General features: G+C 43.0%; 1 protein-coding gene across 2 annotated transcripts in view; it reads right to left on the bottom strand.

The window, feature by feature from the left end:
• NBAS (NBAS subunit of NRZ tethering complex) overlaps positions 1 to 27,313 on the bottom strand; it is a 1,021,307-nt gene that overhangs the window by 989,958 nt on the left and 4,036 nt on the right. For both annotated transcript variants that reach the window (XM_089671087.1, XM_089671086.1), the window contains exons 2-6: positions 24,144 to 24,198; positions 20,069 to 20,105; positions 11,393 to 11,470; positions 10,066 to 10,113; positions 8,092 to 8,135 (exon numbers count right to left, since the gene is read on the bottom strand). In XM_089671087.1, the coding sequence (XP_089527213.1) occupies positions 8,092 to 8,135; positions 10,066 to 10,113; positions 11,393 to 11,470; positions 20,069 to 20,105; positions 24,144 to 24,198 (262 nt within the window). The remainder of the gene's footprint in view (positions 1 to 8,091; positions 8,136 to 10,065; positions 10,114 to 11,392; positions 11,471 to 20,068; positions 20,106 to 24,143; positions 24,199 to 27,313) is intronic.

Below are 27,313 nucleotides of genomic sequence, written 5' to 3' on the forward strand. Positions count from 1 at the left end.
AAATCATATGTTTGACTGGAAATATTCATGCGGGTTGACCAAACTTCCCCGAAGAAAGCACAGTTAGGAAGCGTTGGCCAGGGACTCAGAGGTGACTACCAAAATATGCTGAATCAGATAAAAGTTAGGCAGATTGAAGGCATAAAGAGGAACATCTTCAGGATGATAAGGGTAACAGCAAATATCATGCAAAATAAAAAATACATGCGTAAATAGTACCGTATTTTCCGGCGTATAAGACGACTTTTCAACCCCTGAAAATCTTCTGAAAAGTCGGGGGTCGTCTTATACGCCGGTGCGAGCCGGTGTCAGGGCGGCACTTTTTCGAGGGGCGGCGCGGCGCCGCCACCCCTCCTCCTCCAGCGGACACTAAGTACAGGGGTGGACAGAGGGGCTGCTGTACCTTACCTGGCTCCGGTCCCACGACGATCCGGTCCAGGAAGCGCGGCTGCTCCTTTTTTCAGTTCGGCTGCTTGATGGTCACGCGGCCGCTCGGCTCCGCCTCCTCACCGGTGATTGGGCGCCAGCACTGGAAAGGCACACAGGCGACCAATCACCGGCGAGGAGGCGGAGCCGAGCGGCCCCGCGAAAATCGAGCGGCCGCACTGGAAGAAGGAGCAGCCGCTCCTCTCCCCCACTGACACTAACGATGGGGCACTATTCCTCCTCCACACTGACACCAACGATGAGGCACTGTTCCTCTCCCACTGACACCAACGATGAGGCACTGTTCCTCCCCCACTGACACCAACGATGAGGCACTGTTCTCCTCATTGATACCAATGATGGGGCACTATTCCTCCTCCCCACTGACACCAATGATGGGGCACTATTCTCCCCCGATACCAATGATGGGGCACTATTCTCCCCCGATACCAATGATGGGGCACTATTCCTCCCACTGACACCAATGATGGGGCACTATTCCTCCCACTGACTAATGATGGGGCACTATTCCTCCCACTGACACCAATGATGGGGCACGATTCTTCCCACTGACACCAATGATGGGGCACTATTCCTCCCACTGACTAATGATGTCGCACTATTCCTCCCACTGACACCAATGATGGGACACTATTCCTCCCACTGACACCAATGATGGGGCACTATTCCTCCCACTGACTAATGATGGGGCACTATTCCTCACACACTGACACTAATGATGGGGCACCATCATTGGTGTCAGTGGGAGGAATAGTGTCCCATCATTGGTATCAGTGGGAGGAATAGTGCCCCATCATTGGTGTCAGTGGGAGGAATAGTGCCTCATCATTGGTGTCAGTGGGAGGAATAGTGCCCCATCATTGGTATCAGTGGGAGGAATAGTGCCCCATCATTGGTGTCAGTGGGAGGAGTAGTGCCTCATCATTGGTGTCAGTGGGAGGAATAGCACCCCATCATTGGAATACCATACCATATTGAAATCAAATCTGATGTTTTTTCATTTTTATTTGGTGTGCGTTGGAAGAGGGGTAGTCTTATACGGCGAGTATAGCTCAAACCCTATATTTTAACAGGAAAAGTAGGGGGTCGTCTTATACGCCCAGTCGTCTTATACGCCGGAAAATACAGTACTCTGTTCATTTAAATGTCTAAATCAAACTAAGACAAATGAAAACAGTGCCAACACCTTTTCCTGCTTGTGTTTAACTTTTACATGTTATCACACGATACCAAAATCCAATAATATTGAGGTGTTAAAATATCCTTCCCCATTATATCCAAAAACAAATATAAATAAAATGTAATATATTACATATAATCAAGTATACAATAAATGCATTCTATTGTTCCTATTTTGGTCACAAAATTAATCCTTCAATAAGTGTTCTTATATCATAACATCCATGATTCAAATGCTTCAAGTGTTCACTCAGTGACAAAAAGTTTCCAAGAATTCCTCAAATAATTGTGCCAAAGTCCCCAGTGCTGCCACTCCACCAATAAATGCAATGCCCACTCACTTTAATAATAGACCTAAACTCAATAGGTCATTTGCACTTGTGGTGAATAATCTGTGCAACGCCACCTCTGGCCTTTAGCAGCTCCTTCCTGTGCGGGGTCCTTTTAAGAGACCTATAATCGCTATCCTCAACTCAACTGTGGCTCAAGAAAAATAGAATTTTCATAGAACACCCCATATTACATTTTTTATTTTATAAAAATGCACTCACATGGATTAAAAGACAAACAGCAGTATTTTGAACTATAAAGATGTTGTTTTATCACCACACTTCCAGTTTGCGTGAGACCAGAAGTGCCGTCACCAGCTCCGCCCAAACACATTGCGTCACTGGACTTGTGGGGTGTGGTGAGAATTCTGTTAAAGGCCGGAGGTGAAGCGGAAAAGATCATTCAATACAAGCGCAAATGATCTAGTGCTTTTAGGTATATTATTAAGGCGAGTGGGAATTGCATTTTTTGGTGGAGTGGCAGCACTGGGGACTTGAGCACAATTATTTAAGCACTTCTTGGAAAATGTATGATTAAGCCCTCATGGGCGGGGCGAAATACATCAGAGACGGGGCTCAGGAGGACCTCAAAGCTGAGGCCATTCATATTTCTTTTCCCTGTTGAGCTAGTGGTTTGTGGCATCTCTCATCCCCCATACTTCCCTGCTTTCTGGATTAAGCATAAGACAGCCTGCACACTTACATTGCTGTGGAACACCAGATCTACCAAAGCACCTTGAGCGGCACTATAAGTGGTAAAGGGTATTGTAAGCACTTGAATGGTGGATGTTATGATATTGAAGGACTAATTTGAAATAAGGACTAACTTATTGAAGGACTAATTTTTTTGACCACAATAGGAATATAATACATTTATTGTATAGTTGATTAAATATATTATATTTTATGTATATTTGATTTGTACTTTGAATATAATGAAAAAGGATATTTGAACACCTTAACATTCATAAGAGTTCAGTATGGTGTGATAACATATAGCAGGAAACACAAGCACTGTTTTCATTTGCTTTAGTTTGATTTAGACATTTAAAGGAACAGCGCACCATTTAGTTACATATTTTTTATATTTATTTATTTTGCACCTTTGTAGTGTGGGAGTACACTAAAAGAGTGGTACCAGCAGTTCCACATTAGTATACACAGAGGGAAACTTTTTATTTACATTATCATTATTTTTAGGTTTATTATAACAGCACACAAGTTTTCTTAGAATAAATTTAGCAAGTATATGCTTTTTGTAGTTAGGAAGGTCTTCTACTTTAATAAAAAGTTTAAAATAGCTAGCAGGGTTGCTTAACCATTTGCCGCCCGGCCAATGGCCGTTTGGCGGCTTCAAATGTGCTTCTGCACTCCGGGTGCACGCCATTTGACGTGCTCCCGCACATGCGCCGTTTGCGCTAATGCAGAGCGGCGCAGCGGCGCGATCTGTCACCGGGCGTGTACCTCGGACACGGCCGATGACAGATCTGAGTACCGGCCCCCGTTGCAGGTACCATGTGACCTGCTGTGACCAATCACAGCAGGTCACATGACAGTTGTATACATGGATGGCTTCATTCATGATGCCATCCATTGTATACTAGTGCCTAGCTGTGAATGGTCACAGCTAATCACATGCACATGTCATGTGATTAGCTGTGACCAAATCACAGCTAAGCACATAAAAAAAAAAAGCTGAATGAATCCATTTCATTCAAGGTAAATGCTTGCTTATAGCAAAGTATTTCTTTGCTATAAGCAAATTGTGTAAAAAAAAAAAAAAATACTGATCACTTCCCCAAAGTAGTACAATGTTACTATGGTAACATTGTACTACTTTGGTCATAGTAAAATATGAAAAAAAAATGTTAAAAAAAAATAAAAAAAAGTAATAAAAAATTAAAAATAATAAAAAAAAAATATATATATATTTTTTCATACTGTCACCAGTCAGTGTCCCTGTTCACCACCATGCCAGTTATATAATGACGTTGTACTGCACTGGTGACAGTATGTAAAAAAAAAAAAATAGTGAAAATAATTTTTTTAATTTTTTCATTTTCCAAAAAATTATGACAAAAAAAATACAACTTCAAAAAACTCGCCATGCCTCTTATGAAGTACGTCGGACTGTCTACTCTGCAAAAAGGGGTCATTTGGGGGATATCTGTACTATTCTGACATTCTTAGACCTCAAGAAATTAGATTGGCCGTCAGTACTTCAGGACTGATCAATATTCAGATCTATACCATAGTTTGTGAACTCTGTAACTTTCCTACAAACTAAATAATACATCCTAATTTGGGTTATTTTCACCAAAGACATGTAGCAGAATACATCTCGGCCTAAATTTATGAAGAACAATTATTTATTTGTAAACTTTTATAACAGAAACAAAGAAAAATGTGTATTTTTTTCAACATTTTTGGTCTTTTTTTGTTAATTTAGCAAAAAATAAAAACCCCAGCGGTGATTAAATACCACCAAAAGAAAGCTCTAGTTGTGTGAAGAAAATGATAAAATTTTAGTTTGGGTACAATGTTGTATGAGCAGGCAGTTGAAGGTGGAGAAGAGTCGGCGAGGGCAGGTGGAGAGGGTGTTGATCAGGTCAATGAAGTAGGCCTGCTTGGCGGTGTGGAGGGAGGAGGTGTAGGTGAGGAAGGCAGATTTGTAGAGGGAGAATGCATGAGGGGACCTGGTTTTGCGCCATAGTCTCTCCAGAGCACGACTGCGACGTTTGAGGCATTTAGTATGGTCGTTCTGCCATGGTTGGAGCGGTCTGGGTTTGATGTTGCGTGTGGTTAGGGGTGCCAGAGTCTAGGGTAGCTGATAGTGAGTCGTTGTACGCGGTGATGGCTAGGTCAGGACATGACAGTGGAAGGATGCTGTCGTGTAAGCGGTCGGCAGCCGAGTGGAGGGGGGCCGGGTGCAGGTTGCGGCTGGTGATGGTTTGGTGCACTGGGGGGGGGGGGGGGGGAGTTAGGGGAAGGGGAGATGGAGAACGTGAGGAGGTGGTGGTCGGAGAGAGGGAAGGGGGTGTTAGTGAAGTGGTTAAGGGTACAGAGGTGGGAGAAGACGAGGTCCAGGGTGTTCCCATTGATGTGGGTGGAGGATTGAGTGTATTGTGTGAGCGCGAAGGAGGTGGTTAGGTGGAGGAGTTGGGAGGTAGCTGGGGTGTTGTCGTTGATGGGGATGTTGAAGTCCCCGAGGATGATGGTTGGTAGCTCAGAGGAGAGGAAGAAGGGAAGCCAGGCGGCGAAGTCATCCAGGAAGCGGGCTATGGATCCGGGGGGCCTGTAGATCACTGCGATCCTTAGGGGGGTGGGTGAGAAGAGCCGGATGCAGTGAGCCTCGAAGGAGGAGAAGGTTAGGGAGGGGGGGTTAGGGAGGACCTGGAAGGTGCTCAGCGGTGATAGGAGCAGGCCGACACCACCACCTTTGTGACCGCCCAGTCTTGGTGAATGGGACCAGATGAAACCTCCATGGGAGAGTGCCGCAGGGGAGGTAGAGTCGGTGGCCTGTACCCAGGTTTCGGTGATGGCTAGGAGGTTGAGGGAGCGGGAGATAAAGAGGTCATGGATGGCAGTTAGTTTGTTGCAAACCGAACGGGCGTTCAGAAGTGCAACCGAGAGAGGGGGGATGAATGCGGGGAGGAGGTGCACAGGTATGAGGTTGAGGGGGTTGCGGCGGCTGGCGGGAGCAGGGGGGTCCCTGGAGGGGGGGTTCTTGGAGGGGAGAGGTGGTGAGGGGCCAGGGTTCGGGGAGATGTCCCCAGCGGATAGGAGAAGGAGAAGGGTGAGGAGGGTGGCATGCGAATGGGAGGTGCAGGAGCGTGTGGGTCTGGTAGTGGTGGCGCGTGGGTCGACCGGGGAGTGGAGTACCAGGAGGAGGTGGTGAGTGCCGTAGTGGGGAGAGGGCACAAGTGAAGGGGCAATGTAGAGCTGTTTTGGGGGGGTGGGCGGGTAGAGGGAGGCGATTTTTGGGATGGAGGAGAGGAAAACGAGGAGGAGAAGTGCAGGTGGCATGCTGGGGTGAGTGCAGTGCTGTTCGGGTCAGGGGAGGTGAAGGGATACGGGTCAGGGCGAGGTGATGTGGGGAGTCTGTATCACCGTGGAGGAGTCCACTAGAGTCCTTCTGTAGGGGGAGAGTGGGAGTAAAGTCCAGCAGCTGGCTGGCTGCAATCTGTGGGTGCAGTATGCTGGCGTCCGAGGGGTCTTCAGTGGGTCCGGTGGATCGGCGAGTGGAGGGGACGTAGGGTGCGATGTCTGGGGGCGTTGGTAGGCACGGCGTCTGGTGATGCTGGCGGCTCGGTGACTGGAGATTCGCTGGGTGGTCCGGGTCCGGGAGATTCGCTGGGCGACGTATCGATTCGCTGGGTGGTCCGGGTGTTGGGTGTCTAGAGGTGGTAGCTGGGTGCCCGGTAGCTGGGTGCTGGGTGTCCAGGGGTGGTAGCTGGGAGCCTGGTAGCTGGGTGCCCAGGGGTGGTAGTTGGGTGCCCGGTAGCTGGGTGCTGGGTGTCCAGGGGTGTTAGCTGGGAGCTTAGACTTCGAGTTGCCAAGCAAAAGCCAAGAAACCTTAAGGATTTTAAGAAGACCATTAATTCTTCTGGTGCTGGCCTCTCCTTCGGCTGTTTTCTCATGCATTGCGTGATGAAATGTACAAATGACTCTGAAAATTCACCAACGGGAAGGACGGGAGAATCCTCATCAACAATGCATTGCAATATCTGGAACGGCATTAAAGACCCATGGTTTTTCGGAATCCCCTCGATGCAGGTAGCGGAGGTGCGGCGTTGTCCTGGAAAGGTCCCTGGTCTGGGGCTGGCTGGTGCAGGGTGCAGGGCGGCCCGCAGGGTGCTGGGAGGCCTGAAGCAGTTCCCAGGCAGGGTCGCCGGGTGCGGGCAGCTGGGTGCCCCGAGGTGGCGGCTGGGTGCCGGCGGCTGGACGCGGGCGGTCTGGGGTGGTCTCAGAGCTAGTAGGGAGGGCTCCAGGGAGACCGTGAGGCCGTGCCGGTTCCTGGTGGTCCAGGGTGATCAGCGAGGACCCAGGGCTGATGGGGAGGGCCCTGGGCAGGCAGGCAGGTCGGCGGGACCCGGTGGGCAGAGCGTGTGGTGTGGAATTCATCTCACGTCTATAGCTAAGGAAGCACTGGATAGTGTGACATTCATCTCACGTCTATAGCTACCCAAGCGCTGGATAGCATGACATTCATCTCATGTTTATAGCTACCCAAGTACTGGATAGTGTGACATTCTTTTCACGTCTATAGCTACCCAAGCGCTGGATAGCATGACATTCATCTCACGTCTATAGCTACCCAAGCGCTGGATAGTGTGACATTCATCTCACTTCTATAGCTACCCAAGTACTGGATAGCATTACATTCATCTCACGTCTATAGCTACCCAAGCACTGGATAGTGTGACATTCATCTCACTTCTATAGTTACCCAAGCGCTGGATAGCATGACATTCATCTCACGTCTAAAGCTACCCAAGCACTGGATAGTGTGACATTCATCTCACTTCTATAGTTACCCAAGGGCTGGATAGCATGACATTCATCTCAGGTTTATAGCTACCCAAGTACTGAATAGCGTGACATTCAACTCACATCTATAGCTACCCAAGCTCTGCAGAATGTGATGGGCATTTCACATCTTTAGCTACACAAGCACTGGACAGTGTGATGTTCATCTCACATCCATATCTGCACAAGCGCTGTGAGGCTCAACTCCAGTTGATAGCTATCTAAAGAGAATCACATTTTCACAGCACTAAAATATCCTAAATCTTGGCACATTATCTTAAGAGGAATGCTAATTAGGTGATACATATTTTTTTTAGGTTAAAACCTTATTAAAATTCTCTCTTTCCTAGAAGTAACCACCAATATAAAATACAGAGTGAAAAATAAATGACCAGTTTTAGGTCTTTGGTTAAGAATACGAAAGTAAATCCAGTGTTCCTCGGGAATATTTTAGCTACTTAGTATGTCTGTAACATATTTTTACATTTCAATTAGCCTCGCTTCCAGACCCTGATCTTGTTGACCTAGCTGAATTGTATTAAACTGGGTGATTTTTGTTGCATGCTAAAAAAAGGATTGAGGACAGCACATTCATATAATTACTCACCTTGACATTTTCCTATAACGGAGCCAAAGTCATCTTTTGCAGACCTGGATGTGCGCAGGAAACAGAATACAAAGGGGAAATTAAATCTTGATAACTATGAGAGAGTGATGGATTCTTGCAAACATACAGAGCAGATATGTACCCATCGGTGTTATGAATAAATAGATGAATTCAGGAGCTAAGCCTTTGCTAGAAAAGGGCATTCTTATCCTAAGCAGGGCCTGCTCTGAAATGTAAAATTCCTTATTTTGTACGTGTGTATGGTCCTAATGCAAATTAATTTCTTCTGCTGCCTCTGGAAAGAAAATGCACCGCTTTAAGAACAAAACAGTGCATTTCGAATTCCCAAGCTGAAGTTAAATAAGAGTTTATGTCAAACTTTAACTTCTAAAGTTAAAGGCCTTTTATTTTGACTCTTGAAAAGAGGTTTTATTGGACAAGGGATTTTAGGCTGGCCTTACGCCGCCAGGTAATAGTAAGCAATACATCCATCTGAACATCACATAAGTACGTTATGCAGTAATCAAAACATTTACAGGTTAAATCAGACAGAGCTTCCAATACATATTTCATGTTATGTGCATGCATGTTAAGTAATATAATGTTGTAAAATTTACAGGTATTTATTACATATTACAGACATCACAGTAGTCCACCGGACAATGCTTTGGTCATCTTTGTTTAGCCATCATTCATGGTCAGAATTTACTTCCTAGACTGAGATGGTGGCTCACAGATGACACAGTAGATCCTAGTGCCTGTGCAGTTCACAAATGTCTGACACATTAGCAACCTGCTGCATTTTGCCTTGTAAGCCAATACAAAGTTAAAATATTGCAGTTTGACCACCAGAGAAGCGAGGATTGAGGGCATGACTCCTAGTTAAAACGGAACTTCAGTCCTGGCAGAACCCTTCAGCACATCTGCCCATTATCATGCCCCAAGACGGTGAAGTTTTGGGAATTCACCAATAGCCAACTTTGCACTCGTGCATCCACAGACAGTCGGGGGAAAGCAGAACGTACGCAGATGCCACAAGGCTTGCTCATGACCCGAAACCCTGCGGCACATCTGCACACACGCAAGGGGCTGGGGAGGAAGAAATAATCAATACCACCTAGATGAGAAATGAGGAAGTACTACTTTGCAGCCTAGATACGTAGCAACAGTAAAAAAACTAAAAAAAAAACATTGATGTCCAACTGTAAGAGGGAGGAGGAGCCAGGGTAACAATTTATACTTTAAGAAAAGGGAGCACTTTGAGAAAGTCACATGACTGGAACTCAAAGACTGAGCTTTTCTGAAAAATTATAATGTTGCTGTATACTGTGCCATGTGAGAAATATGCTCTTGCTGACTTGTTAAGTTACTGAAATATCTGCTTTAAGTAGACAGCCAGAACATGAATTTTACAAAACGGGAAATAAATGTGCGAGCAGCCATTGATCATTCACTTTGCTATGGAGAAAAGAAAGACAGGTAGGAAAATCTCTCTGGGTTAGGATTATCATCTCTAGTCTGAAAAGCGGTCTGATCATCATTATCTATGTATGGAACACTGCCATTGGTGCCAAACATCCTCAAGGATGGTTATAGGTTCAAACATCCTCAAGATCACAACCTCTGGTGCCAATAGATTCAAATGTCCTCAACATTAGAATCTCATGTCATCACATCAACTGAGTGTACATACAATGATTTATTTACTTTGTATATAGTTCCCCCACCCCTAAGCTACTAAACTAAAAATCAAACCTCATATGCAGAGCAGCTCTGCTGTACTGTAGACTACTCAGTTTTCCGCTGCACCATGCAGTGTTTACATCCACTTTTCCCCTGGATGTCTGTGCTTCGATGTGCAGGTGTGCTCCATAGCTCCCATGTAGAATAGGTGGAACACCACTTTATGCACAGATAGTTTTACAAAATACTGTTCATCCATCTTTTTGGTACTCAAAATAATTAATCACTTACCTAATTTCCACACACTGGTCCTGAACTGCTGCCAAAAGCTTGCCGTTGCTAGAAGAAAAATGACAGCAAATACATTGGAATCATTACCACGCTATTAACTGTTATAAAATGCTGCAATTATGAAAATGTAGTCTGTCTGCTGATAATCTCTCTCTCACACATGGCAAGTAATCCTTTCTGCTGCCCAGTAAATGTTGTGTTATGGTGTCTCTGATCCACCCCATTACCACTGTATGTTTATTAATGGCAGTGGTGGACTGCTATTTCCTTAGTTCCACTGCTAAACTGAAGTGGAGAAATCACCGCAGGTGGCTGTTGTGTCAGTCAAGGGCTGTGAACCAGTTCAAAGACAAATTGTACAGAGCCAATCTGAGTGGCACTGTACTGTGAGATAGCTGTGATGACCAATCACAGCTATCACAAATGTAAACACATTACTGTTTACCTAGTAAATTATGAATGGGGAATGAAGGAATGGGACAGCAGCAGATGATTCATAGTGAGGGATTACTAATTGTGGAATCTTTCTTTTAACCCTTCCCTCACCCACCCTTTATTTCCACCCTGTCTTTGTATGTATATAAAAAAAGTTATACTTTCATGGTCATATCTGACAATCCAATTAAAGTTTAATTTAAAAAATCTCTTCTCGTGTTGTTCGGTCTGTCTGCTGGTTATCTCTTTCCACAACTTCCTGCACGCTTTACAGCTTCTCCTCTGCAGTTTATGTTCAATTTCTAAGGGCTACATACCCATGCTACCTTGCTGCCTGCAAGCAGCTATTCCTATACTGACCCCCAGCTCCAGAAACACCTCCTCTCATCACCTCTGTAGTTCAGAAAGCAGGCTCTGTGAAATGTGAGACACAGCAGCAACTACCTAGAGTATAGTGAATACATGCCATAGAAATCAATAAAGTAAATGTGTGGGGATCTGCAAAAATAAGTTATCAGACTTCAAGATCATTCAGAATATTAAGAGTAGGCTATGTACTGTAGAATTGAAATACAATGTGGAAATAAATATATGATTTTACATTTTGAACATAGATATTCTTTAACCTTCCACCTCCATTATAATGAACATCAATCCTCCCCATCTCCCACTGTATGTGACCTGTACATTACCCCTTCACCTCCCTCTGTGTATGATCTATATATTAATTTATTTAGTGAACCTTTACAAACCTCTGTCTCCAAAAAGGGTCATTTTTGGGGTGTTTGTACTGTCTGTGCATTTGTACGTGATATGTATTTAACAGAAATTACTGGTTTACCATTCTTTTAAAAAAATATCTTGGAATATTACAGAAATTAGAGGGTCTTACCTTGTTAAAACAAGCTGCCAGCTGATCTGTTTATTGATTAGGCGTGCAAGCCCCAAAGGGAGAGAGAATTTTGCTGGACTACGCATGTAAAAATAAAAATAAAATTTGGTAAATTCCTAGTATAAAACACAGCTAATCAACATGCTAAAAACCAGAACTGGCTGTATATACTGACCCACAAAGCAGATGGCCCTATTGTGTATGGTTGAATGTAACTTGAATTACATAATTTTTCATCATTTAAAAAATCAGTTCATTTAAGTTGCAATATTCTTTAGGGCTTGTGACCACAAACATAACTGGTTTGCTTGTGAGTTGCCTTTGCACTTACACTCCCTTGTATGAAGAAGAAAAGCAAACATGTCCCCATGTTCAAAATGCCCTATAGTGCAAACTGTTTTACCCTAAAAAGAACAAGACCAATAGTGACCATTGTTGGTAAATCATTTTACAAAATAGTGCTGGATGCCAACCATCAATATCAGTGAACTGTAATGACCATTCATATTAGGCACTAGAAACCTCCAAAAAGCAAAAACAATGACCTATGGCAAAAATAACCCTTAGACTAAAATATGAAGACAGCCATTGCCGGTTCTCACTCTCATCTGACGGATTAAGTACTTTGCAAATTCTTGGCTTGGCACAAGCTTACATATCAAGAGTTCCATCATCACTGGCAGCATGCCTATTTCCAGCTCAGTGATTTAAAGCATTGAAGCCAGAATCAGACATCAAGCATTTTACAGAAAGGGTCAGAAGTGGCACCCATATTATATCTCTTATGACAGGTGTCCTTTAACAGACTACACCACGATGCTGAATTTAGAGAATTACATACAGTATATACCTATCTTCATGGCTTCTAAAGCATCCATTTACTTTTTACATGTCATGACGCAACCATATTTAGTTTTGCTAATGCAGTTATCTTTAATCCACCTTCCTAACAGGCTAACACTCACTAGCCGAACGTTGAATTCAAACTTGCATTGGTAGTTATCCATTCTCTGTAAGCTAATGGGCATGAGGTAGAGAGATTTGTATGAGCTAACAAGAGCACAAAGCTCAGATGGCCACCACCAGCGAGGTGCTATTCACCAGCATTTTTCACAGTAAGCTTTATTAGGGTTTTCTTTCGCCTTTCTCTCAATCAAAAGTGAATCTATTATTCTTAGGAGACAGGGGTTAAATGTATCTTTTGTCTGTTGGTTGGGCTTGATGGACGTGTCTTTTTTTTTTTTTTTTTTAATTAGTGACCTAAAGGCCCCATGTACACGGGACACTTCTGAACGATGGAAACTGACTGCTGGAAAACGTAGGTTAAAAAAATCTGTTTAGCCACGTTTGCATAACGCATTTATGTGCGTTTAGAAGCATTTTTTTTAAAGATAAGTACAGGAGAACCTCCCAAATGCCCAGAATGCACTGAAAAGTGGTAAATTATTAACCATTTCAGACTGTTTCAGAGAAATACAGAGAGTAGAAGCAGAGACAGCAGTATGTGTTGAAATTAGCTTAGGTGTGAGTTGCTCATTAACATTTCTTTTGTTTCCAAGGGTGGGATAGATGTCTGGTGGAGTCATTAAGTCCACCTGGCAGGGTGTCTTCATGAGGAATTTGAGGTGTAAATGGTCATTAACATATCTTTTGTTTCCAAGGGTGGGAGAGGTCTGAGGTGTGAATTGGTCATTACAATGTGTTACAAGCTTGGTAGGAACATCCTGTGTTCAGTGTTTTGTCCATCTGCATACCTTGAAAATGCTTTGCATGCATTTTTCATTATGAAAAAAAGACTGTGGACAGCATTGGGAACTGGAAGAGTTAAAAAAAAAATGTTCAACCGCAAATGCTTAAAAACACAATTTGCCACGTTTACAAGCATTTTGCGTTTGAAACGCTGATAAATTCGACTGCTGAACGCAAGTTTTCTGCGTTCAAAAAAACGACTGTAAAGTCAAATGCCTGTAAACGATGATGTGTACATGGACACACAGGAAAACATTAGGGAGAGTTCAGGGGCTGCTGAAAAAAAAAACCCTGAACAGCTCCTAAACGTGAGTTTATTAGCTTCAGTGTACATGAGCCCTAAGCCCTCCAGCTGGAGATAAACTGTGAGCAGGATTTCTCATAAAATTTTAACATAATAATCTAATTATTAAAATGTATATTTTTTATTTTCTTACAGCAAAAACACAAAACCATAACATCAAAATTAAAAGATACACACAATTAAAGATCTAAAATATATTCCCTGCAGGGCATGTGAACTTGGCTCATAATATCCATAAATATTCCAGAGTAAATTGCTGTTGTCCCAAACTTAAAAATGAATTGTGTTAACAAACCCGGGTGAGCTTATGTGAACCTCTACTGACTGCAGATCAATAGGGGACCATTGAAGAACAGTATATAATACATTCCCAAGTAGCTGGTGATGGATAGTGTCAGGGCTTTTTTCAGCGGGAACGTGGGGGAATGCAGTTCCGGCACCTCCAGCCCCTCCATCACTGAATATATGTAATGCCTAGGGATGCTGGGGTGTGCTGAAGGGTTTATTGATGCTGGCTGCTGGGGGATCAATTGTTGCTAGGGAGGTCTATTGCTGCTGGTGGGGAGATCTATTGTTACTGAGGGGAGATTTTATGTTGATGGGGGTCAGTTGTTGATGGGAAAAATCTACTGTTGAGGGAAGGTCTATTGTTCCTGGCTGCTGGGAGATCTATTGTTGCTGGAGTGGTATTTTGTCATTGGGGGGTCTATTGTTAATCAGGGATCTATTGTTGCTGGGGTCTACTGTTTTTGGGGGTCCATTGTTGTTGGGGGTCCTAGTGTTGCTGGGAGGTATCTAATGTTGCTGTGAAGGTATATTATTGCTGGGGGATTCTGCTGTTTCCTGAGCAGGAACTATTGTTTCTGGCTGCAGGGGACCTATTTTATTGCCTTTCATTAGCAAATTCCATAAAAATTACTTAGCACCCAAAAATGGTACTTGGTATTGTGTTCTCTAAAAGGGGCAGTACTGGCAGGCAGGTAGAGGATGGAACCAAGAAGCATTGCTCAGAGGTGGGAACGGAGGTGGAGACCAGGGGTGACTTAGAAGGAAGAAGTACCTGCACCTATTCTAAGAGGGAAAAAAAGACCTGGATGGTGTCATTGGCCAAAATATGGTAGAAGACATGCAAATTTATATAATAATTATATATTATTATAATAATAATATTAAATTACATACATATACACACACACATATACTTACACACACACACTGTGACGGAACACCTGTCACCCAGATTTGGTGATTCCGTAAGAGAACCACTTCCACGCCCCTGGGACGGAGCTCTTTATTGAACAGAACAGTACAATCAACAGCTAACAATGATCTAATTGACAGAAAGCTAATCAAAAGCCAGGCACTCAGCCAATGTTTTGATTAATCAGGGAGCCCACCCCAGACAGCCGGGCAACAAAGCCACCCCAGAATACACAGTCCATTACACATTCTGTCTTTCAGTTGTTTGCTTTCACTTGTATAATTTGTCCATCATAAGACAAAACTCATACAATATTCCAACAGTCTGAAAAGTGGAATTACTTTATCTTCATAGATTTCTTGAGGGAGATTGTTTATAAATATTTCTGTCCCAAATAGAGGAACTTCTCCAACCCACATGAGCGCCACCATATTTCCTCTGACCATTAACCTGTACAAGATTAATATTACATCTTTCCATCCACTCCAGAAGGGAAGATTTATTGTCTTTATGCAGAGAATTATTCCAAGCCTTGCTCTCAGTGTTCATCAAGTTGTTATTCATCATTAGAGAATGATCTGCTCTCTCCATGGGCCTTAATCAGTGGGCAGAAGGCTAGCCACTAGTCCCCTCTAAAAGCACCTGTCCCATATACCTCTTCCCTTATAGGGTACACAGTACCTATGCTAGGATTTCCTTGGAGGAAACTCACCCTATATATGAGACTGGGGCAACAGAGTAATATAGTGTCTCACCTAATAAATGTAGTATGTTCTTGGCTCATTTGTTGTGTACACATTAACACTGGTAAAGAGCCAGGAAATACTGTCTGAGTTCCACCACATCATCCGGCTCAGGCAGCCACCTCCAACCTTCATCAGGACTATAAGAGGTTACCGCCAATCATACTGATGAACCAGGACAGGTTTATCACCAAAACCTCTCTTTACAGTTTGCTGATCAATGCCATCTTTTTGCCATCCGATATCGGTAATGAAAGAACCAGGCAGTATAACACACAATGGCCAATTTGCACAGGCTGATCCAGTTTGAAATCCAGAGCAAGCTCACCGCATGCAGAACAGGGCCACAAAACTCTGATTTCTTCTCTGCAGGGACTTCCTCGGAGGGGGTGTGGCACTAATGTGATCATTGACTGCTGCAGCAAAATATACTGTACCTACTCCCAACTCTTTTACTTCTCTTTGCCTGCCTACATTGAATTCCACCCTTACCCATGGTATTTCCCAACAGTAACGCATGTATAGAGCGCATGTGATGTAAAGAACAGGCACTAATAAAGTTCAACATAGTGCCCCCTAATGTTATCCCATATGATAAGCGCATATACTTGGTGGAAAGACCACCACCTAGTGCAGTTAAACTACTTATCCTGATTAAAATGATGAATGCTCCTAGAAATAAAGAATACATAAGGATAACAGATGTCTGCAATCCGTGATATCTTATCACTGAACAATATACCTATAAATCTTACATCACATAATTAAATAAATACAATTTCAACATAAACTATCAAAGTAGTAATGCATTCGTATTTTGTAATAATATTTAACATTTATCAAAGTCATCCACTTATAAAGGTTGTCCAGCGCTACCATGGTAAATAGCACCCCCATCTTTGTCCCTATGGGGTGTATTTTTTTAACGTACCTAAAACTGGCCACAGACACCTAGAATTTTGTCTGATTCCTGCTGAGCTGGCAGAAATTAGAGTTGTGGGTGGTCCTGTCAGCACCCTCCGTTACATAAGAAATCCAGATTTTTCAATCAACTTTTGTCAGAGGATCAGCTCTGAAAATTCTTGGACAAATAGCCCTTGATTTGACCAGATACAAGCTCTGTTCAGGTATTCAGCAATTCAGCAGCTGCTAAACACAATAAGCTGCAGCTAACATTCTTCTAGCTACAGTGCATAGAATGCAAGGAGGAATCGATATATATATATGTTACATGGGTCTTGGCTGTACCCATGTAACTATGTAAAACTATAACATACCTGGAATTCTTCTTTAACTGAATTAAGCTGTTTGGCAAAGAATAACCTTTAAAGTGAACCTGTACTTAGGCTATGCACATTAAAGGGTTTACACAGTCTGAACAAAGCATCTTTAAAACAAGCCCACATTCACATCTGTAGCTATAGGCATTGTGGACAAATTGGTCTTTATGGCTTATTAACACCATGTCCATTGAGCTGTGGCAATTTGCACTGATCACAGCTCTTCAAAAAAAACAAACATACTCCCCCATCTACATAAGCAAGGCTGATGTAGGAATCCTACCCACTACACTATTGTATTATGACAGCGGGGACTCCTCCGCTATGAGAATATACCAATCAGTGCTGCAGCCGATTGGCTGCAGGCACTGATCAAATGATATTCTACCAGTAGTCTTCATTAGATCAAATTCTCCAGAATGGGAATGGCCATAGATGGATCGAAACTGGGCCTGTCTCTGCTGAAATGGCTGGATCTTGATCCACCTATGGCTAGTTTTAGAGTCTTTGTTACCTTTGTAAATGAACAACGTCACTATACAAGCGGCTAAAGAGGTCAGGGATGGCTTGTTTTGAAGCTCCTTACTGCTTACTAAAGATTTGTAAATACATTAATGTCCATAGCCTGGGCACAAGTGCACTTTAATACAAATTACTAGTTATCACTCTGTGCTGGATTCACTTTAATCTGACTATGGCATGAAAGTACTGATTTTCAGTAACTTGGAGGGGAAAGTATTTCCTCTTCACATAGGCTCCTGAACATGAATTGTAATAGCTTCGCCTCTTCATCTGATGCTAAAAGCTTTCATTGCACTTCTTATAGCGGAACTGTGATAGTTCCATAACATCAGGGATTTATCCGGATGACATCTTTATGTGTGGATTGAGAGGAGTTTTGTTCGAGCAGATAATGGGGCAGTAAAAAGTTTAACGGCAGGGAGATTTCAATATTTCAATACTGCAACCGTTTTCCTATTGCTTTGTCATTATGCTCTGTGTTGTCACTTCATTCCATAAGAACGAGCAGGCAGACACTTCATATTAATTATTACTGAAACATATTTTGCTAATAGCACAGACTGAATATCCAACTGTAATCAGCTAAAATGTTACAGAGAGTATAAACAAGTAAAGTAATCGAGTTTTTTTCTTCAGCAAGGAAGCCACAGTAATAACGTTTAAAGTACTGTATAACTACAGACAAAACTTTTTGTTTTTTGTTTTGGACAGGGTAGAGAGGAATTAGAATAGCTGCCAGTTTTTATTGCTGTCTGTGTCCCCATTAAGGAGAGTCACCCTCTCTATTTGTCCTATTTCCCATTATCATTGAATGTAAAAGGAAAAGAAAATCCCACATTTTGGGTTGTTTCCAGAAAAGTAAAAGAAGGGAAATCTTCCGAGGACACTAGTTTTGATGACCTGGGGGGCCCAAGGGATTTCCTCTCACTTCCTCTTTTGGCTATGAGACAGGAAGTGAAGGGAAATCTCCCCTATAGGAAACAGACAGGGGTTATTAACCCTCCCCAACTCTATCCAATAGTTTTTTTTTTTTTATGTTTTCCCTAGAGTTCTTTAAACCAATCTTTGCCAATCACGGTTCCTCCAGAGGTTGCTAGGGGATCCCTGAGCAATGAGCACTTTCTGCATCTTAGAGGCAGAACTGCTGGCACAAATTTTTTTGATTTCTTTATCTGTAAAAAGGCCATTTCTCCTAATGACTACCAATTTCAGAGACATTCTTCCAACTACCAATGTGGGGGACATTCTTCCCATTGACCACCAAAGTAAGGCACATTCTTTACACTGACAACCAATGTATGGATTTTTTTCCCCGAAGGTCCACCAATGTAGTGGGCATTGTTCCCAATGGCTACCCGTGTAAGGGGCATTTTTTTCCAATGATCACCAATGTAGAGAGAGAGAGAGAGTGAGAGTGTGTGTGTGTGTGTCTGTGTGTGTGTGTGTGTGTGTCTGTGTGTGTGTCTGTGTGTGTGTCTGTGTGTGTGTCTGTGTGTGTGTCTGTGTGTGTGTCTGTGTGTGTGTCTGTGTGTGTGTCTGTGTGTGTGTCTGTGTGTGTGTCTGTGTGTGTGTCTGTGTGTGTGTCTGTGTGTGTGTCTGTGTGTGTGTCTGTGTGTGTGTGTCTGTGTGTGTGTCTGTGTGTGTGTCTGTGTGTGTCTGTGTGTGTGTGTGTGTGTGTGTGTGTCTGTGTGTCTGTGTGTCTGTGTGTGTGTCTGTGTGTGTGTGTGTGTGTCTGTGTGTGTCTGTGTGTGTGTCTGTGTGTGTGTCTGTGTGTGTGTCTGTGTGTGTGTCTGTGTGTGTGTCTGTGTGTGTGTCTGTGTGTGTGTCTGTGTGTGTGTCTGTGTGTGTGTCTGTGTGTGTGTCTGTGTGTGTGTCTGTGTGTGTGTCTGTGTGTGTGTCTGTGTGTGTGTCTGTGTGTGTGTCTGTGTGTGTGTCTGTGTGTGTGTGTCTGTGTCTGTGTGTCTGTGTGTCTGGGTCTGTGTCTGTGTCTGTGTGTCTGTGTCTGTGTGTCTGTGTGTGTGTCTGTGTGTGTGTCTGTGTGTGTGTCTGTGTGTGTGTGTCTGTGTGTGTGTCTGTGTGTGTGTCTGTGTGTGTGTGTGTGTGTGTGTGTCTGTGTCTGTGTGTCTGTGTGTCTGGGTCTGTGTCTGTGTCTGTGTGTCTGTGTCTGTGTGTCTGTGTGTGTGTCTGTGTGTGTGTGTGTGTGTCTGTGTGTGTGTCTGTGTGTGTGTCTGTGTGTGTGTCTGTGTGTGTGTCTGTGTGTGTGTCTGTGTGTGTGTCTGTGTGTGTGTCTGTGTGTGTGTGTGTGTGTGTGTGTGTGTGTGTCTGTGTGTGTGTCTGTGTGTGTGTCTGTGTGTGTGTCTGTGTGTCTGTGTGTGTGTCTGTGTGTGTGTCTGTGTGTGTGTCTGTGTGTGTGTCTGTGTGTGTGTCTGTGTGTGTGTCTGTGTGTGTGTCTGTGTGTGTGTCTGTGTGTGTGTCTGTGTGTGTGTCTGTGTGTGTGTCTACAATAGTGCATCAGGGGAGATCCCTGCTTGTTTAGCTCGCATGGCTTGTGTAGATGAAGGGATCTGTAAGGATTTTGTTTTGTTTTTCTTTCAACCCACTAGTTCCCTGCTTTAGAAAACACAATTAAATCACTATGATTAAATGTCATTATGGTATTATAAACTATCTTCTCAAAAATAGCAAAAACCTAAAATTATAACTCTCAACCAGTCTATAAAAATAATAAAAAAAATAATGCACAAATAAAATATAAATATACAGTATATGCATAGAAACTGAGCCACATAATAACACAATACAAGCTGGGCTTACTGAATCCTACCTTTCAGCTATGAAAAAAGCAAAAATTCCTAATAAAAACATATACATACATACCTGTACCAGATGTACTGCAGAATATACAATGCTGGACCTAAAGCACAAAAGGAGATTATTATTATTATACAGGATTTATATAGCTCCAACAGTTTGCTCAGCACTTTACAATATAACGGGAGACAAAACAGCAACGATACAGTTCAATATAAGAGGGAAATGAGGGCCCTGCTCCTTGGAGCTTACAATCTAGGAGATGCCAGTATTTCACAATGAACAAAACAAGACATTTGTGTTGCCTTCCTTTCCAGGTGGTAAGGAAGGTGTGCCAGGAACTGATGCAAGCAGTATTTGAAAGATTCATGTAATTGACTCACAGCTGACAGTGACATTTGATAATGCTCAGGATTCAGCCTATTGCTTTGTTAAATGAAGCCACTGCCATGATCTGACAGACTAGGCCAGAACTAGCACTAGGACATTGTTCCCCTGTGCAGTGAAAAATGAAGCCCAGAGTCCTGTGTATTTTGAATGATATAGAGTATGGGGCGTGGGGGGTGCAATTATAATACTGGGATCTATGAAAACTAACTGATTTGCAGGAGACAGAAATATGCCTGAATGACAGCAAGGTCCTCCCAAGGAGCAAGAATGTTTGCCTACTGGAAACCCATGAAGGTAATCCTGCCCAGAGTCTGGCTTTAAATATGAACTCCACTATATATTAGGATATTTGGTACACAATTCCTGTTTTTGTGCTGTATTCTTTGAAACCTCAATAAAAAAAGATTAAACATAAATCTGAGCTCCACTTGTGATCTATATTGGTCCAGCTTGGCACAATGTAAGCATCTCATACCTGTGGGACTGCTGTGGAAGTTTGCAATCTCTGCAGTAGTCAATGTTATAGATCCTGTACTCATCCCCCACAGGGGGTCACTTACTCTGCACTGTCACCGTTCACAGGACACCTTGTGATTTTTTTTTTTAGTTTTTTAATGAATACAAGTTTTTGTTATCACTGACCCTCCTCTCCATCTTGTCCAATCAAGGTCTTGTATTCACTGAAAATAACACAAGACATTGTGTGAATCACAGCAGTGCCAAATAAGCATCCCCTGTGGGCAGTTTGCAAAGGGAAAGCTTATCAGCACAGGACCCGGAAGATCACCACAATCAATGTAGTAATGTCAGCTACTACAGTGATTGCCAGCTTCCCCCCAATATAATATACAGTATCTCACAGAAGGGAGTCCACCCCTCACATTTTTGTAAATTTTTTATTATCTTTTCATGTGACAACACTGAAAATATTACACTTTGCTGCAATGTGACGTAGTGAGTGTACAGCTTGTATAACAGTGTAAATTTGCTTTCCCCTGAAAATAACTCAACACACAGCCATTAATGTCTAAACCACTGGCAACAAAAGTGAGTACACCCCTAAGTGAATATGTCCAATTTGGGCCCAATTAGCCATTTTCCCTCCCTGGTGTCATGTGACTCATTAGTGTTACAAGGTCTCAGGTGTGAATGGGGAGCAGGTGTGTTCAATTTGCTGTTATCGCTGTCACTCTCTCATACTGGTCACTGGAAGTTCAACATGGCACCTCATGGCAAAGAATTCTCCGAGGATATGAAAAAAAAGAATTGTTGCTCTACATAAAGATAGCCTAGGCTATAAGAAGATTGCCAAGACCCTGAAACTGAGCTGCAGCATGGTGGCCAAGACCATACAGCGGTTTAACAGAACAGGTTCCACTCAGAACAGGCCTCGCCATAGTCGAACAAAGAAGTTGAGTGCACGAGTTCAGCGTCCTATCCAGAGGTTGTCTTTGGGAAATAGACGTATGAGTGCTGCCAGCATTGCTGCAGAGGTTGAAAGGGTGGGGGGGTCAGCCTGTCAGTGCTCAGACCATACGCCGCACACTGCATCAAATTGGTCTGCATGGTTGTTGTCCCAGAAGGAAGCCTCTTCTAAAGATGATGCACAAGAAAGCCTGCAAACATTTTGCTGAAGACAAGCAGACTAAGGACATGGATTACTGGAACCATGTTCTGTGGTCTGATGAGACCAAGATAAACTTATTTGGTTCAGATGGTGTCAAGCGTGTGTGGCTGCAACCAGGTGAGGAGTACAAAGACAAGTGTGTCTTGCCTACAGTCAAGCATGGTGGTGGGAGTGTCATGGTCTGGGGCTGCATGAGTGCTGCCAACACTGGGGAGCTACAGTTCATTGAGGGAACCATGAATGCCAACATGTACTGTGATATACTGAAGCAGATCATGATCCCCTCCCTTCAGAGACTGGGCTGCAGGACAGTATTCCAACATGATAACGACCCCAAACACACCTTCAAGACGACCACTGCCTTGCTAAAGAAGCTGAGGGTAAAGGTGATGGACTGGCCAAGCATGTCTCCAGACCTAAACTCTATTGAGCATCTGTAGGACATCCTCAAAAGGCAGGTCTCTAACATCCACCAGCTCTGTGATGTCATCATGGAGGAGTGGAAGAGGACCTGTGAAGCTCTGGTGAACTCCATGCCGAAGAGGGTTAAGGCAGTGCTGGAAAATAATGGTGGCCACACAAAATATTAACACTTTAGGCCCAATTTGGACATTTTCTCTTAGGGGTGTACTCACTTTTGTTGCCAGCGGTTTAGACATTAATGGCTGTGTTGAGTTATTTTGAAGGGACAGCAAATTTACACTGTTAAACAAGCTGTACACTCACTACTTTACATTGTAGCAAAGTGTCATATCTTCAGTGTTGTCACATGAAAAGATATAAAAAATATTTACAAAAAAGTGAGGGGGTGTACTCACTTCTGTGAGATACTGTATGCATACTTATATTGTGCCAAGCTGGACCAATGTAACTATGCGATTAAAGCCCAACTCCAGGAATATTAAGAAAGTCCACCCTTGCAGTGGACCCCCTATGGCACTGTAAGAGTTAAATGCTTGTCTAGGGGTAGAAGAACAAGAAGTACTTACCTTATTCCTCGATTTAGCAGGGTCCCCCCAGTGGTGCGACCAGTCTCCTGTAACTGCCTCTTTAAGCTGAGACTTGCTGGCTGCAGTTGCAGTCCAGCCTCCTCAACATTTAAGGTTTTCTACGTGATGACATCAAGGCTCCGCCCGAAGACCAGAGTTTGGGCAGAGGAGAAGAGCACCAAAGTTGGCTGGAGCAGGGAGACTGGTAAGCAGTACGTATTCATATTCTTGAGGTAGGTCATTAAGATTATATCTGGAGTTCAGCTTTAATATACAAAAGATGAATATCAGCAGGGGGTGTTTTCCTACACGTGTCACTGACTGGAATGGGTAACGTGACAAATTCAATTTGTTAGTATAACTAAATCTGCTAGTACATCTAACCCCCCCCCCCGGCTGATAATGCTGCTGTCCAAAAGGTGCCCCTATACTTCCTCATCCAGAGTGGGGGCACGCTAATACAGGTGTGTTACTGGCCAGATCACCAGATGAAAACAGAGGGGAAAAAAAGCCTAAAAAAAGAAAACTAATGCAGCCACCACATCGAATGATTGGTAATCTGCAATATATTAAATTTTTGGTTTAAGTAGAACTCACAAAAAAAGGAGATGTGGACAGGTAATCTATGTGCCCTATAGGCATTTCCATACTAAATCATCTAGTCTGCAAGGCATGCCCTTTTTTCTTGTAAAAAGAAATACCATGCCCCAGTACCTTCACTACTAAAGCCATAGGCTGCATTCTCCCACACAGAATGCTGAGATCTGCACTATATAGGGAATAAGTGCATTTATAACACAGCTTATTGAAGTGCTGTAAATAATTTGCAACATTCTCTATAGCCTGTGCCTGGCAGTCTAGTAGAAGCAGAATGTGGAACCACAGCTGTGGAGTCCACCAAGACCAAACAGAACCCATATACATCATCATTATTGCAGCTGCTGAGCCACAGCTCCCATAATCAGTAGCCAGCTGCCGCTCCACTGACAGGGACAAAGGAAGCAGCACTGCAGCAACTACAGGAGGTGCAGAATACCAGTGGAAAGATTGGATTTGGGCACACAGTAAACAGTGATAATGTACAGTACAGATTATCTCTGGCTCTGGGTCAGGATAATGGAAGATCCCTGTGTACCTGTAATAGCCTTTGTGAGGACAAACGATGCTCCATGTTCACGATTCCCTCGAGGCTGAAAATAAAACAGGATAATTACATGAATGCCAAAAGGTATACTATGTGACAAATCTTACTGGCAGCAGTGGAAACAACTGAGCCAAGAATGAGCAGCAAATAATACAATACCGGGCTTATAACCAAATGTATATGAGAGGTTTCATTCCTAAAGTTCATACAAATGTCATACAATGTTACTAGTTGCTGGCTAATAGTTTAATCATTCCCACATTAAATAAGTATTTTATTCTTAGCTGTGAATTACAGAATATGGCCAGCGGGTATAGAAAAGACATAGGCCCATGTAGCAGGCTCCCTTTAAAGACCAAATCTAGGCAGATATAAAAGACACAAATTAATATAGCTCTGTAAACATCAGTGCAACATTAAAGTGTAAGCTCACCTTTTCATATTAACTTACCTCCGCAGATGATTCGTTTTCACAGCCCACGCAACCGATGCAGGGGTCCAGGGATTGAAAGCCACAGGACAGATCAGATCAACTCTGATTGCTCATGTGCTGGCATATGACCGCTTTGACCAATCAAAATCACTCTGATGCATTCTGGAGTCTCTAAGTAAAGAATGGGAATAAGACCTTGGCTTTAAATCCTCAGACCCCTGCACTGGCTGCGTGGGCAGTGAAAGCTAATCATCTACGGAGGTAAGTGCAGCAGGTGCTGGGAAAGTGGGGAGGGTGTAGGACATTAGTTCAAGTAGTTAGAATGTCTAAACATTTTTTACTTTAATACATTCCTTGCATTAAGGTTAATAATGTTTAGGCATCAGTATCACCCCCCCCCCCCTTTTACATACCTGAGCCCTCATTCAATCTAGTGCTGTGCCCGTCTGTACCCTCATTTCTTGGTCTAACAGGCTTTGCTGAGGCAATGGGAGCCATTGACAATCAAAGTCAGTAACAAGGGAGCAGGGGGGTGGGGCCGACTCCCGCTGTCTATGTCAATAGACACAGACAGAGAGTCTTGCGAGGGAGACTGCACAACTGCCTCCATAGGAAGTGCTTTACTCGGTGAAAGGGAGGAGCTAGGAGCGCTAACGGGGAACCCAAGAGGGGTGGGGTCAGGGCTCTGTTTTTTTTTTGTTTTGTTTGTTTTTTTAAACTAAGAATTTACAATAACTTTCACCTTTTCATTCAGTGAAAAGGTGAACTTACACAATAAATGTACTTTATAAATACAAACAATGTAAGTATCTGAATGTGAACTGGTATCAGTCTTTTACAGCAGAGTTTGAGTGGTGGAGGAAGGAGCAGCACAAGGAGCCAATCAGTTCATGTGCTGACAAGAAGCATGCTGATAGAAGGAGAAAGCAGACTGACAGAGAGATGAGCTCATCACTGTGCTGCTTCTTATTTCACTGTTCAGTCACAGTTTGGGGGCGAGTCCAGGATGACCTGCGCTTAGAGAAAATGGGTTGTATGAGGTCACCACATGAGTGAATCATTCGGGGAAAATGTAAGCATCAATAGGGTGACATCAGCAGTTGTGCCAGTGGCAGTACATTCTTGATATTCACATGTTGGCCCTGAGCACAGCAGGGGCCAATAAAAGGGTCCATGTACGCATGTAAGTGTTATCACAAACATACAGCACAAAATACGGTCCATACGCAGGACCCGGAATTTTCCTAGTTTTAGTTTATATAGCGAAGTACTGCAAAAATTAAATGGTCTGTGTGGGGGCCCATAGCATACAAAACCTCTGCTTTCTGGACGCAGCAAAATGTCTGCCTGTGTGCATGAGTCGTTAAAGAGATTTTTCTCCTGCATCTCATTATTTCTCAAGGACAGGAAGTAAACGGAAATCTCCCCAATTGGACACAGGCAGCAAATAATAACCTGGCACAAAATTTATCCCTTTATTTCTATCCAATCCAGGACTAAAAAGGTTTTAGGTATAGGGATACATACACAAACTTTTATAAAGAGTCACTGGATGAAACTATGACCTGCAGACCAAACATCCAACAATTAGCATTTTTAAAGGCAAATATTTCAATGATGCATTTCCTGTATGACAGCTGATCCTCAGAGATTTAGTGACTGCCGGGTATAAAAATGGCTAGCAGGGCTTTCTGCTTGTAAACAATATCCAGGGAAACAACAAGCAGTTCCAAAAGCTTTCTGAACACCCTTAGAACAGCTATTGGGTTTAGGTTTGTAGTACTGAACGTCAAGGAAAACCACAGAAAAGAAATACAGAAATGCTGAGCACATTCTGAAAATGTCAGCTCACTGGCTGTCATGCTGGTCCTGTGTTTTCTGTATTTTCTGAGTTACTGGGCATATGTATGCAGATCAGACACTCTTCACTTGAAGAATGCTTGCTTTGGGTCAGAAAGTATTGATGCCAAAAAAAGGCATGGGATTCAGGTAACTAGAAATGGCTGCCTACATATTTCTCTCCAGATATATATCCTGTTAGGGCAACTTAAACGTGTATCTTTAGAAAGACCTATAGATTTTTTTTCTTTTATAGAGTGGGGACTATGCTCTTGGCCAGGTTTTTACCCTAGATTCACACTTATGTGGATTTCAGTGCATCTTCCAGTTTGCGGAAACGCACTACAGTCCATTTAACATGATTTCCTATGGATCTAATTCCCATCTGTGTGTTTTGAGCCAGTGCGGTTTGTTTTTAGAGGGTCAGGGACTCTGTTTCCATAGCAGATTGCATTTTTTTGTGCAATAGGCTGCAATGGAACAGCATAAAAAACTGGTGGGGTGTTTTTGATGCGCTTTGCGTTTTGTATTTTTTTTTGCCAATAGTAATGTATTGACTTTGATACAACGGTTTTCTTTTTTCTTCTCTGCGAATAGGAAAGTATGACAGTTCTGTTCAAGTAGTGTGACTTTGATGAGACGTTACACTCTCTGGCACTCAGGTAGCATAAAAGTAGCATCAAAGTCACACTATATGAACAGAAATGTCATACTTTCCTATTAGCAAAAAAAAAAAAAAAAAAGGTTGCATCAAAGTTGCACCCATTCAAATTTGAATCAAAGTCAATACTTTCCTATTGGCAAAAAAAATAAAATGGTGTTCAAAAATGCACCACAAATCGTGACAAGTTGAGGTGTGAACCTAGCATTAATGCTGTCTATGTCCTCA

This window comes from Staurois parvus, unplaced genomic scaffold (genome assembly GCF_062004578.1).
Source record: "Staurois parvus isolate SC_StPar_1 unplaced genomic scaffold, SC_StPar_1.0 ptg000098l, whole genome shotgun sequence".
Lineage (NCBI taxonomy): Eukaryota > Metazoa > Chordata > Amphibia > Anura > Ranidae > Staurois > Staurois parvus.